Source organism: Prionailurus bengalensis, chromosome E2, assembly GCF_016509475.1.
Source record: "Prionailurus bengalensis isolate Pbe53 chromosome E2, Fcat_Pben_1.1_paternal_pri, whole genome shotgun sequence".
Taxonomy (NCBI): domain Eukaryota; kingdom Metazoa; phylum Chordata; class Mammalia; order Carnivora; family Felidae; genus Prionailurus; species Prionailurus bengalensis.
In genome coordinates this window covers 2378349-2392450 of record NC_057352.1, presented here as the reverse complement: position 1 = coordinate 2392450, position 14102 = coordinate 2378349, and the positions used below count along the sequence as shown (strand labels likewise).

The 14102-nt window shown below is 41.6% G+C and overlaps 1 protein-coding gene across 2 annotated transcripts in view; it reads left to right on the top strand.

Moving 5' to 3' along the window:
- LOC122494687 (zinc finger protein 470) overlaps window positions 1-14102 on the top strand; it is a 46858-nt gene that overhangs the window by 12389 nt on the left and 20367 nt on the right. Inside the window, exons 6-8 of one of the 2 annotated variants that reach the window (XM_043600048.1) lie at window positions 573-687; window positions 1482-1577; window positions 8443-12515. In XM_043600048.1, coding sequence (XP_043455983.1) covers window positions 573-687; window positions 1482-1577; window positions 8443-10145 — 1914 coding nt within the window. In that variant the 3' untranslated portion in view covers window positions 10146-12515. Of the gene's footprint in view, window positions 1-60; window positions 688-1481; window positions 1578-8442 lie in introns of those variants that run through there. The other variant, XM_043600052.1, reaches the window with a different exon arrangement.

Below are 14102 nucleotides of genomic sequence, written 5' to 3'. Positions count from 1 at the left end.
CCCTTCTTGAGGGAGAGACCACGAGTCCAGTAAGTTCGGGAGAAGTTTCCATTTGAACAGGGTGCTTCCTGTAGACAGAGGATCTGGCCAGAAGGAAGAGCACAAGGTCTTGATGTGCAGCAGAAGAGGGGGGCGGTTCAGTTGTCATGAGCCACACACCAGCGTGTCTCAATCAGAAACATTCAACATGCCATGACGTGAGAAAACTTGGAGCAGGATCTCCGCCCTCCCTTGTCATCAGAGATTATGTGGGAGAAAAAACCTGCAGGCTTGTCGAGTCGGGCATGTCGAAGGTGGGGAGACCTTCAGTCAGCCTTGGGAAATTCATACTGTGTGTAAGTTCGTCCTCCTCTGCAGGATTATAGATCACTCATGGCAGAAACAGATTCTCCTATTTTTGTCTTTTTCCCCCAAACGTATACAGTATGACTGGGCCCAGTCATTATGTGACCCGGAGCACTCAGGACCTGAGTGAGAATTCTTGGCACGGGCAGCCTCTGTCACACACCTTCCCAGAGCCACTGCCGGCTTGTGAGCCCGTTTGATCCGAAAGTGTGTTTGTACCGTTTCAGGGCTTGGTGACCATCACGAACATGGCCGTAGACTTCTCCCAGCAGCTGGACCCAGCTCAGAAGAGTTTCTGTAAGAATGTGATGTGGGAGAATCGTAGTGACCTGGGGTCCGTAGGTAAGGATGTCCCTCTCCTCAATCTGGACCCGTCTTCAGGACCCGCCACTTCCTTTCCTTGGTTTTGAATTGTGGAGGTCAGGGAGGGATCTTCTGAAGTGTTGAGCTAAATTTCTGTCATGATTCTGAAGATGAGAATTTGACATTTGTAGAGCTGGAAGTTGGCATCTTCATTGTGCTTGAAGCATCGTCTTCAGTGAGTCTCACATACTGCTCACTTCCCTTTATACTTCTTACTATAATTAAACACTTTTCTTTCAAAACCAAGGAACTGGTTCTCGATTTAAGAGTGTCAAGGGGCCCCTGGGTGGCTCAGTCAGTTAAGCATCTGACTCTTGATTTCGGCTCAGGTCGTGATCTCGTGGTTCATGGGATTGAGCCCCATGTCAGGCTCTACGCTCGCAGCTTGAAGTCTGCTTGGGATCCTCTCTCCTTCTCTCTGCCCTCTCCTTCTTGTGTGTGCTCTCTCACTTCCCTCTCCAAATAAATAAACTTCAAAAAATATATATAAAAGGGGCGCCTGGGTGGCTCAGTCGGTTAAGCGTCTGACTTCGGCTCAGGTCATGATCTCACGGTTCGTGGGTTCAAGCCCCGCGTTGGTCTCTGTGCTGAGAGTTCAGAACCTGGAGCCTGAGATTCAGATTCTATGTCTCCCTCTCTCTCTCTCTGCCCCTTCTCCGCTCACACTCTGTCTCTCTCTCTTTCAAAAATAAATAAACATTAAAAAAAAATTTTTTTTAATAGAAAAGAAGAATGTCATGTGTGTGACAGAACCTATGTGTTTCCATGTGCAGGGCCCTGTGTGTCTAAGGCCAACTTGGTCTCTCTGCTGCAGCAAGAGAAGGAGCCCTGGATGGTGGACAGAGAGCTGCCGAAGGGCCTGGGGTCAGGTGAGTGTGGCAGGCCTGGGCCGAATCGCTGCTGCGGGTGGGGCCGGGTCCTCACCGAGGTTCGGGAGACCCACAGGACTTCACCGAGTTCTCCGGGTCTGGGCAGGAAATGGAGGTCTGGGCTTCAAAAGTACTCTCTTTCCCTCTTTGCTGCTGTCTCTCGGGTGATAGTTCATTCCTCGTATGTTCTTCTTCTGCTTGGCTACTCAGAGGTGCTCAGTCCCTTACACGTCCCTGTCCTGACCCCAGCGTACTTCTGAGCTATCTTCTGTGATCACATGGCCCACTCATTTCATTGAGCATCCGCTCCTGTAAGACCCACGAATTGAGAGTTATTTGAGGGTGCCATCCTGCTTGGCGTTGGAAGGTAGTTGGAGAGGGAGGGAAGTTACGCATACGTTGAAGTTGCAGATGGTCCCTCCAGTGGAAGGGATGAGACATGTTTATGGGTGAATGAATGAAGTAGAGTTTGCAGAATTTCTGGTAGGGCATTGCAGAGGCAGAGATGATTGATTCCTAGTAGCTTCCTTGTTTCAGTCGGGGGGTGGGGGGGGCAGAAATTGGATTGCAAGAATATATGTGGAGGGCCTCTTCCTCTTTTTTAAAAAAATTTTTTTAGGTTTATTTATTTTGAGAGAGAGAGAGATCAAGTAGGGTAGGGCCAGAGAGAAAGTGGAAGAGAGAGAATCTCAAGCAGGCTCCGCACCTTTAGCGCAAAGCCCGATGCGGCACTCAAACTCATGAACCATGAGATCGTGACCGGAGCTGAAGAGTCAGATGCTTAACCAACTAAGCCGTTCAGGTGCCCCTCTCTTCCTCTTTTGATGTAGAAGGGAGAGAAAAGAAATTTCTTCAGAAAATAATGATTTGTGGGGTGCCTGGGTGGCTCAGTCAGTTAAGTGTCCAACTTTGGCTCAGGTCGTGATCTCATGGCTCATGAGTTCGAGCCCTACGTCGGGCTCTGTGCTGACAGTGTGGAGCCTGCTTTGATTCTGTGTCTCCCTCTCTCTCTGCCCCTCCCCCGCTTGTTCTCTCTCTCTTTCTCTCTCTTTCAAAAATAAATAAATCAACATTAAAAAAAAAAAATCATTTGTAGGTAGGGGTGCCTGGCTGACTCATTTTGGTGGAGTGTGCCACTCTTGATCTTGGGGTTGTGGGTTTGAGCCCCACATTGGGTGTAGAAATCACTTCAAAATAAAATCTTTGGGGTGCCTGGGTGGCTTGGTTACGCATATGACTTCGGCTCAGGTTATTATCTCAAGGTTTGTTCATTCAAGCCCCACATTGGGCTCTGTGCTGACGGCAACGAGCCCACTTCCAATCCTCTGTCCCCCTCTCTCTCTGCCCCTCCCCTGCTTGTACGCGTGCGTGCTCGCTCGCTCTCTCTCTCTCTCTCACACACACACACACACACACACACACACACACACGAATAAACATTAAGGGGCGTCCGGGTGACTCAGTTGGTTAAGTGTCTGATTCTTGATCTCAGTTCAGATCATGATCTCACTGTCTGTGAGTTTGAGCCCTGCATTGGGCTCTGTGCTGATGGCTCAGATGCTTGGGATTCTGTCTCCTCTCTTTGCCTCTCCCTTGTTCACTCGAATGCATACTCTCCCTCTTTCTCTCTCAAAATAAACTTTAAAAAAATGAATAAACACTAAAAAATAGATTATAAAAATAAAATCTTAAAAAAACAAGAGGAACGCCTGGGTGGCTTAGTTGGTTAGCAACCAGTCCCAGGGTCATGGGATCGAGCCCCGTATTGGGCTCCCCACTGAGCCTCTTTAAGATTCTTTCTCTCTCCCTCTGCCTCTCCCCACTGCTTGCACATGCATGAGCGCTTGCTCTCTCTAAAATAAAAAAATAAATAAAATAATATTTAATAGGTAAATAAATAAAACTTGAAAAAAGAAAATGATTTGTAGAAAATGTAATCCCATCACCTGTTTGGAAACAATATTAAACCATGACCTGTAATCACAATATGTTAACAAAGCAACTGTAGACTTCTTCAAGTCATGATAACACGTATCGTTCATGTAGTCAGAATTACAGTATGTACATTCAGCCATGCATACAGATGTTTTTCACATGCATTCCATGTCATTTTTCCCATCTCTCAATTAGGTTACTTCACATTTCTAGTATCAAAAATATACTTGCGGGGTGCCTGGGTGGCTCAGACAGTTGAGCATTTAACTCTTGATTTCAGCTCAGGTCATGATCTCATCGTTCATGGGTTCAAGCCCCATGTTGGGCTCTGTGCTAACAGCGCTGAGCCTGCTTGGGATTCTGCCTCTCTCCCTCACTGGCTCTCTGCCCCTCCACTGCTGTCTCTCTCTCTGTCTCTTTCTTTTTCAAATAAAAACATTTAAAATATATGTATGTATGTATACACACACACACACACGACACACACACACACACACACACACACACACACACACACACTTGCAACAGTATCTTTATGTAAGTGGAACCTATACCTTTCTGAGATTGCTGCATCTCTGGGTATGAACGTCTTTTAGGCTCTGCAGGTTTCGTTTGCTCTCAGCAACTCTAAACAGTGACGGGATGACTTGATGTTTGGGTGTAATTGCTTTCTCATAGCACTGGCTATGCTGGTGGGATTGCCTGCTTAGTATCTGGTGAAAGACTATTCCCGAAAGTTATTTGTTTTATTGTGAAAGAGATTGAATACTTTTTATACATTTGTTTCTTTTCTTTATCCTTCTGTAAAATGTTCCTCATTTATATTATTTCTCTATTCTTGTCTTAACAGTTCCAGAACTTATCTTAACAGAACTTATCTTCTTAACAGTTCAGTGATTTTTTTTTTATGTCAGCATACTAATTCTTTGATGTATTGTTTCAAACTTTTTCATATACAGTAATGAGTTTTTGTTTAATTAGACCTTTTTGTAATTTTGTAAAAATTTAAACATTCTTATGTAGTCTAATATATTCTTTTATAAATTGTCCTTCCATTTTTGTCTTCGGAAACTTGATGTGTATAGTTCTACGTCATTGTTTTTGGTTTTTTTTTTATTTTTTAATTTTTAAAATTTTTTAATTTTTTTTAAATATGAAATTTATTGTGAAATTGGTTTCCATGCAACACCCAGTGCTCATCCCAAAAGGTGCCCTCCTCAGTACCCATCACCCACCCTCCCCTCCCTCCCACCCCCCATCAACCCTCAGTTTGTTCTCAGTCTTTAAGAGTCTCTTATGTTTTGGCTCCCTCCCTCTCTAACCTTTTTTTTTTTTTTTCCTTCCCCTCCCCCATGGTCTTCTGTTAAGTTTCTCAGGATCCACATAAGAGTGAAAACATATGGTATCTGTCTTTCTCTGTATGGCTTATTTCACTTAGCATCACACTCTCCAGTTCCATCCACGTGGCTACAAAGGGCCATATTTCTTTCTTTCTCATTGCCACGTAGTACTCTATTGTGTATATAAACCACAATTTCTTTATCCATTCATCAGTTGATGGACATTTAGGCTCTTTCCATAATTTGGCTATTGTTGAGAGTGCTGCTATAAACATTGGGGTACAAGTGCCCCTGTGCATCAGTACTCTTGTATCCCTTAGGATATAGCCTAAGGAATATAGGCTGTATATCCCTAGGAATAGCACTGTATTCCTAGCAGTGCTATTTCTGGGTCATAGGGTAGGTCTATTTTTAATTTTCTGAGGAACCTCCGCACTGTTTTCCAGAGTGGCTGCACCAATTTGCATTCCCACCAGCAGTGCAAGAGGGTTCCCGTTCTCCACATCCTCTCCGGCATCTATAGTCTTCTGACTTGTTCATTTTAGCCATTCTGACCAGCGTGAGGTGGTGTCTCAGTGTGGTTTTGATTTGTATTTCCCTGATGAGGAGCGACATTGAGCATCTTTTCATGTGCCTGTTGGCCATCTGGATGTCTTTAGAGAAGTGTCTATTCATGTTTTCTGCCCATTTCTTCACTGGGTTATTTGTTTTTCGGGTGTGGAGTTTGGTGAGCTCTTTATAGATTTTGGATACTAGCTCTTTGTCCTATATGTTATTTGCAAATATCTTTTCCCATTCCGTTGGTTGCCTTTTAGTTTCATTGATTGTTTCCTTTGCAGTGCAGAAGCTTTTTATCTTCATGAGGTCCCAATTGTTCATTTTTGCTTTTAATTCCCTTGCCTTTGGGGATGTGTCAAGTAAGGAATTGCTGCATTTGAGGTCAGAGAGGTTTTTTCCCTGCTTTCTCTAGAGTTTTGATGGTTTCCTGTCTCACATTCAGGTCCTTTATCCATTTTGAGTTTATTTTTGTATTTTTTCTTATTTTTATTTTTTAAGTTTATTTATTTTTGAGAGAGAGAGAGACAGAGTGTGAGCGGGGGAGGGGCAGAGAGAGAGGGAGGCACAGAATCCAAAGCAGGCTCCAGGCTCTGAGCTGTCAGCACAGAGCCTGATGCGGGGCTCGAACTCACGAACTGTGAGATCATGACCTGAGCTGAATTTGGCACTTAACCGACTGAGCCACCCAGGTGCCCCTACATCATTGTTTTGATGGATGCCTAGTATAACAATAAGTAGATATACCATGATTTACTTAACTGGTTTACTGTTAAGGATATTTGAACATTTAGGTCTTTTCCTGTTTTTACCTATAATAAGCTGTGGTCCAGTTTGTACATGATCAAAGTATACATTTTCTTTAAAAAAAAGTTTCATGGATATAATGCTATACCATTGGAACAGTATATAAGAATACCTGTTTCTAGGCATCTTCACCAGTCGCGAGTACTTTGTGTTTTTTTACGTTTTGCGAAACTCTTGGGTGAAAATGGAGGTTTCGTTTAATTTGCATTTCCCCAAGTACTTGTAATGTTGAGAAATAGGCAGTTTAAATCCATTTAGAGTTCAGGGGTGCCTGGGTGGCTCAGTTGGTGAAGCGACCGACTTTGGCTCAGATCATGATAACACGGTTCATGAGTTCGAGCCCTGTGTCGGGCTCTGTGCTGACAGCTCGGAGCCAGAGCTTGCTTCGGAGTCTTTGTCTCCTCCTCTCTGCCCCTCCCCTGCTTGTGCTCTGTCTCTCTCTGTCTTTCAATAATTAATAAACGTTAAAAAAAAATTTAAGTCCATTTGGAGTTCATATTCTGTTAATGGTGTCTTTATACTCATCTCCTACATTTCTGTTGGGTCACATTTTCTTGCCTTTATATAGTATGAATATAAACCCTGTCTCAAAAACGTGATACATTTTGTTCCCGCTTTTGTGTAGTGTGTTAGTTCGCACTTGCTGTTTCTTCTCACTATGCAGTAGTTTAAGTCGGGTGGTGTCTTTATTCACAGAAGCTTTCGTAGAAGTCTTTATTTATGTTGACCTTTTGTTTTCCTGATAGTTTTTTCTTTTTATTAATATGTGTATCATCCATTTGTACCACATCACAAATTTGGTCTTCTTTGAGGTACTTCTTTCTTGCTTGCTCTCTTCCTATCCATGAACACAGGATGTCTTCCCATTTATGTCCTCTTGATTTCATTCAGCAATGTTTTATAGTTGCCAGCATACAGTTTTGTACCTCCTTGGGTAAATTTATTCCTAAATAATTCATTCTTTTAAGCTATCTTTCATGGAATCGCTTTCATAATTTCCTTTTCAGATTGTTCATTTCTAGTGTATAGAAGTACAATTGATTTTTCTGTGTTGATCTTGTATCTTTTAATTTTGATGAATTGATTTATTAGCTCTAATACTTTTCTCATGGATTCTTTAGGGTTTTGTATATATGGGATCACACCATTTACACATACAGTTTTACTTCTTCCTTTCTAGCTAGGATGCCTTTTCTATTTCTAATTGCTCTGGCTAGAACTTCCCGTACCGTGTTGAGTAGAAGTTGGAAAAGCAGGCATCCTTGTCTTGTTACCAATCTAAGAAGGAAAACTTTTAGTGTTTAGATGTCATTTAAAAAGAGTTTATTTTCCCTTTTTTAAGATCACTTTTTTCCCAGACATTTGACTCTCTGCGTCATCTCTGCAATACCACTTTCGTCTACATGTATTTATTGAGATATAACTATACGTGCACAAATTTTGGGTGCATGCTAAGTGATTTTAGCAAAAGGACTTCAGGCAGATACACTCCTGCACGTAAGCGTTAGAGTCCGAGGTAAGACATACGACTGTCCAGTTGTGTATGTGGTGTGATGAAATATAATGGTAGTGCTCATTGTTTTTGTAAAAACAGTTGCTTCAAACCGAGAACTTAAATTGCAAGGTCCAGAGAAGTGTCAGGCCTGGGAAAGCATGCAGGTAGGTGTAAAAATGGTATTCTATGTCCACTGAGCTTCTGCTGTCAGTTGGCAAGGTAGGTTTTGTTAAAATTACTCAAAGAAGATGCAGTTAGCAGAAACACCATTTGCTGGTTGTAGGGGAATAAGCCTTCAGATAATCGTGGTAAATGTTGAAGAATAAGCTCTCCTCTTTGTGCTTTGGGTTTGCTTCTTGGAATAGCTTTTGTGATGTGATGACTGCTCTGACATTGAAGTAGGATGCACAGGGCAGGAGAGAGAGTAAAGGCAATGAATGCCAGAGAATTTTTAGGTGGTGTGATTGCAGAACCTTTTCCTAGTTCCCTTCCCCTAATATGTAACTGATTCCACAAACACTTAATTCTTTTCTACCCGCCCCTCCTAGGCTCCTGGGGCTTACTTACATACTTTGTAGACCCCATGTTTACATGTTAGAGGCACCTAGTTTATGTGGTTTAATTAGGGTTTAATTCACCAACCACTGAATTCATTCACAATTCCCTTTTAACAAATTCCTTTTTTTTTTCTAGCACACAGTAAAGGAGATATTTATTTCTTGATATCTTTCAGGTCAACAATCTATACATGAGACCCAGGAATTATTTCTAAAGCAGGATTCATTTGCTGAAGTAACAGACAGAACTTCAAACACTAATTTGGAGTGTTCCACTTTCAGAGAAAATTGGGATTCTGAGGGTGTGTTTGAAAGGAAGCTGGTAGGTCAGGAGACACAATTCAGGCAAGAGACAATCACTCATAACAAGATGCTCTCGAAGGAAAGAGAACGTACTTTTAACAAATCTGGAAGATGGTTTCATTTGGACATTTCAGAAGAGAGAGTTCATAATCATGATTCAGTTAAGAAAAATTTTCCCAAAAATTCAGTGGTAATAAGACATACAGGAATTTATGCAGGAAAAAAACTTTTCAAATGTAATGAATGTAAGAAAACTTTTACCCAGAGCTCATCCCTTACTGTTCATCAGAGAATTCATACTGGAGAGAAACCCTATAAATGTAACGAATGTGGAAAGGCCTTCAGTGACGGCTCATCCTTTGCTAGACATCAGAGATGTCACACTGGCAAGAAGCCTTATGAATGTATTGAATGTGGGAAAGCCTTCATACAGAACACATCCCTTATACGTCATTGGAGATATTACCACACTGGGGAGAAACCCTTTGATTGCATCGATTGTGGGAAAGCCTTCAGTGATCACATAGGACTTAATCAACATAGGAGAATTCATACTGGAGAGAAACCCTACAAATGTGATGTATGTGACAAATCCTTTAGGTATGGCTCATCCCTTACTGTGCATCAAAGGATTCATACTGGAGAAAAACCATATGAATGTGATGTTTGCAGAAAAGCCTTCAGCCATCATGCATCACTCACTCAACATCAAAGAGTGCATTCTGGAGAAAAGCCTTTTAAATGTAAAGAGTGTGGGAAAGCTTTTAGGCAGAATATACACCTTGCTAGTCATTTGAGGATCCATACTGGGGAGAAGCCCTTCGAATGTGGGGAATGTGGTAAATCCTTCAGCATCAGTTCACAGCTGGCTACTCACCAGAGAATTCATACTGGAGAGAAGCCCTATGAATGTAAGGTTTGTAGTAAAGCATTCACCCAGAAGGCTCACCTTGCACAGCATCAGAAAACTCATACGGGAGAGAAACCATATGAATGTAAGGAATGTGGTAAAGCCTTCAGCCAAACCACACACCTCATTCAACACCAGAGAGTTCATACTGGAGAGAAACCCTACAAATGTGTCGAATGTGGGAAGGCCTTTGGTGATAACTCATCCTGTACTCAACATCAGAGGCTTCACACTGGCCAAAGACCTTATGAATGTATTGAATGTGGGAAGGCATTCAAGACAAAGTCATCCCTTATTTGTCATCGCAGAAGTCATACAGGAGAAAAACCTTACGAGTGTAGTGCATGTGGCAAAGCCTTTAGCCATCGCCAGTCCCTTAGTGTACATCAGAGAATTCACTCTGGAAAGAAACCGTATGAATGCAAAGAATGTAGGAAAACCTTCATCCAAATCGGACACCTTAATCAACATAAAAGAGTCCACACTGGAGAGAGATCCTACAACTACAAGAAAAGCAGGAAAGTCTTCAGGCAGAGCGCACACCTTGCTCACCCAAGAACTCATAATGGAGAGGCAACAGCACGCCCGTCTTTCCCTTCCACATCGAGTCCTGTGGATCTTCTCCCCAGGTTCCTCTGGGGTCCACCGTCACTGTCGTCCCCCTAGTCTCAGTGTTATTTCAGCTGGACTGTGTCAGTAGTTCAAACACGGCCCCTCTGTCTGTTCAGTGTGGTTTTGTTGTTTCCTTTATGAGTTTCTTCTCCACGTTGCAGTCAGCCTGATTTTTTTTTAAAGTGTAAATACAGATCACTCCTCATATAAAAACTTGCGTTGGGATCCTTTAAACTGGTTAATCCGTAAGATGTGCTTAGCACGGTGCCTGGTTCATCCCAGGTGTTGAAAAAACATTGTTTGGGAACATTGAAGAGTCATCAGGGTCAGCTCTGAATAAAACAGTGCATAGAAGGAGGCCAGGAGACACCCATCGAGGTAGCTTACAGGTAGTCAGTGAGGTTTGGCCAGCAGTGGTTTAAAACTCGGTTCCATAATGTTGAGTGAGAACTGTGGCTTTCCAGCTCATCTGCATAAATGTGAGGTGATGCGACTTTATTGGTGAGGAAATTCAGCTTTACTATCCATCTGAGAACAGTCTTAGTGTAGAGAACATGGATGAGTGGTCTGCTTGGAACAAAAGAGCTGAAACAATAAAAAAAAATGCAAGATTTATACGCACAAAGTTAAAACTGTTGACATGGTACTCAAGACTTAGAAAATTTGGAAAGATCTATTTAAAATCACCTGAGCTCAGAAATGAACTCAAACTTTTGTTTTTAATGTTTACTTATTCTTGAGAGAGAGAGAGACAGAATATGAGTGGGGGAGGGGTAGAGAGAGAGAGGGAGACACAGAATCCGAAGCAGGCTCCAGGCTCTGAGCTTTCAGCACAGAGACAGGCGCGGGTCTCGAATCCACGGACCGCGAGATCATGACCTGAGCCGAAGTCGGACACTTCACCGACTAAGCTCCCAGGCGCCCCTATGAACTCATTAAACTTTTAAGGAACTGTCAACTGATAAGCTAAACTGATCTAAAGCAGGTCTCAGCAAACTGTGACTCACGGTCAAAGTCTCACTGACTAGTTTTGTATGGCCCATGGTCTAAAATTTTAAATGGTTGAACAAGTGAATAGAAGATTTTGTGACAACGTGAAAATTTACATTAAATTTAAATGTCAGTGTCTGTAAATAAAGTTTTATTGCCATACATTCACACTCACTTGTTCACGTATTTCCTGTGGCTGCTTTCACTCCACAATGGCAGAGTTGAGTCAGTATTGAGGCAAAGCTCAAATATTTACTCTCTTTCCTTTTACAGAAAAAGTCTGCCAAACCCTGCTGTAGCACGGAGAATATACAAAAAGTTCTAATCATTTCTATGAGCATAATGCAACTCTCACTTCAAAAACCAGACAAACTACAAGGCAACTTATGAATAGACATAAAAAGGAATTATTGAAATATAAGAATATGTCAGTAGAGGAGAAATCTGTTTTTCTAGATGAAATACTCAGTACTGTTAAAGTGTTTGTAAATTGTCATTCACAACAGAGTCCCTGTAGGATATGTTTACTTTGACAGTTCTAGTTGAAACAGCACAAGGAAAGCTAATGTGGCAAGCATAAGCAGGACATTTTAAAAATAGGTTTCTTAGCATTTCAGGTTTTGATATAAACTAAGACTGGTTTTTCATTATGGGGGAAATTATGTTTTGACAATTGGTTATCCATTCTGTCAAACACACACACACACACACACACACACACACACACTTAAATTGTTAACATTTCTAATTAGGAAGTGATATGCAAGAAACAACCTAAAAAAGAGGAAATCTTTCCTAACTCGGGTCCTAGAAGACATGGGCAAGAGAGTAAGTTGGGTTATACAAAGATCTAAAACTTCAGAATGGTGAAAGGCCCCCAAAAGATGTGAAAGATAATTGACAGACTAATACAAGTTATGTGACAAGTCATTTAGGAACAAAGAGCTATTACACATACAAAGCAGTGGGAAAAAATAGTGCATTCCCAACAGACATGTCAGTTGCAGAGTTCAAATGAGTAAAGACAATCTGTAAAGTTCTTAGTCTCACTCATCAGAAAATTACAAGTTAAAACAAAATTTCTTGGCTTTCCAATGGATTTCAGTCTAACATTTGGATAATATCCACTATTGGCATCAGTGTGGCAAACAGATACTTGATCATCAGCAGTGTAAATCGGTCTCCTGTCTTTCAGGATGGCAATATAGTATGACCTACCAACATTATAAATGTGCATTCCTTTTGCAACAGTAACTCTGGATCTAGGAGTTTTGTCCTGTTGGAATAAATAGATGTAAATAATGTTTATTGCAGAATTGTTGTAATTATGATAAATTGGATTTCAGCATCCTGCCAAGCAGGTTCATTAAATTGTGATTATCCAATACTGTATTGTCTGGTTAGAAGAAAGAGATTAAATTCTATGTATGCCTCTATGGAGAGTTGTCCGTCCACAATATATTAAAAGAAACATGTGACTTGCAAAACCTAATATGTAAACTCATCTTGTAGCCATAGAGTCAAAATTAATATTGGATATATATATATGTTTGCGTGTATATGTGTGTGTGTGTGTGTATACATGTTTTTTCAGTATAAATGTTGAAACCTTTTTTGTCTTTTTTTGTATTATAAAGTATTTTTTTAATGTGTATTCATTTTTGAGAGAGAGAGAGACAGCATGAGCAGGGGAGGGGTGGAGAGAGAGGAAGACACAGAATCCGAAGCAGGCTCCAGGCTCTGAGCTGTCAGCACAGAGTCCAATGTGGGGCTTGAACGCATGAACCATGAGATCATGACCTGAGCCAAAGTCAAAGGCTTAACCAACTGATCCACCCAGGTGCCCAAAATCTGTTTTTTGTCTTTCGCACACCCACTTCTAGCTCTTTGTTGGCACGTTCCCTTTCTTCATTCTGTGGTGCTCTGGTGAACTGCCAGTCACACGTGGCTGCAATTAAGCCAATCAGATTTCCCATTTGTGGTTTGGAGACACAGGGACAGGAGCAGGGCCAATGTTCAGCCCTGCTGAATGTTCAGTCCAAAAAGCATGTGTGATGCTTGTTTATAATGAAATTAGATCATTAAAAGGCCAATGTTCAGCCTTGCATAGTCGGTGTCCATTGTGATGGGCTGGGGCCCTTGTACCAGCGGAAGGAAGTACCATCGTTGGAAGTGAGCCATTCTTTGACAGCAGCCTGAAGATTTCTGCACCCCTACATGCCAGTCTGATCCACTAAAACCATTCCTGTCCAGGTTTTTAAATCTGTGAAGTACTTGGTATTCTTCCAATATTTAACTTCTGGGGCGCCTGGGGTGGCTCAGTGGGTTGGGCGTCTGACTCTTGATCTCAGCTCAGGTCTTGATCTGAGGGTCGTGAGTTTGGGCCTTGTGTTGGGCTATACACTGGGCATGAAGCCTACTTTAAAAAATATATTCTAATTTTAAGTTAAAGTCTGCCTTTTTTGTTCCCAAAGCTAGCCCATGTGGCAACTGATACTAGAAAATGATTATCAGGGGTGCCTGGGTGGCTCAGTCAGTTAAGTGTCTGACTTTGGCTTAGCTCATGATCTTACAGTTTGTGAGTTTGAGCCCCTCATCGGGCTCTCTGTTGTCAGCATGGAGCCTGTTTTGGATCCTCTGTCTCCTTTTCTCTCTGCTCCTCCCTTATGTGCTCACTCTCAAAAATAAATGAACTTAAAAAAAAAAAAAAGAAAAAAGAAAATGATTATCAAACAATAGGGAAGCAGAATATTAAGGATTGCTGAGATAGATCAAAAGATGAGAAACTTTTGTATTAGGAATGGCTATTCTTTTTTCAATTTTATTTTAACTCCAGTGTAGATAATATACAGTGTTATAGTAGTTGCAGATGTACAATATAGGTACTCAACAGTTCTATCCATTGCTCAGTTCTCATCAAGAGAACCGTGCTCTTAATCCCTTTTATCTATTTCACCCATCCTGCCAGCCACCTCCTTGGTGGTAACCATTGGTTTAAGAGTATTTCTTGGTTTGTCTTTT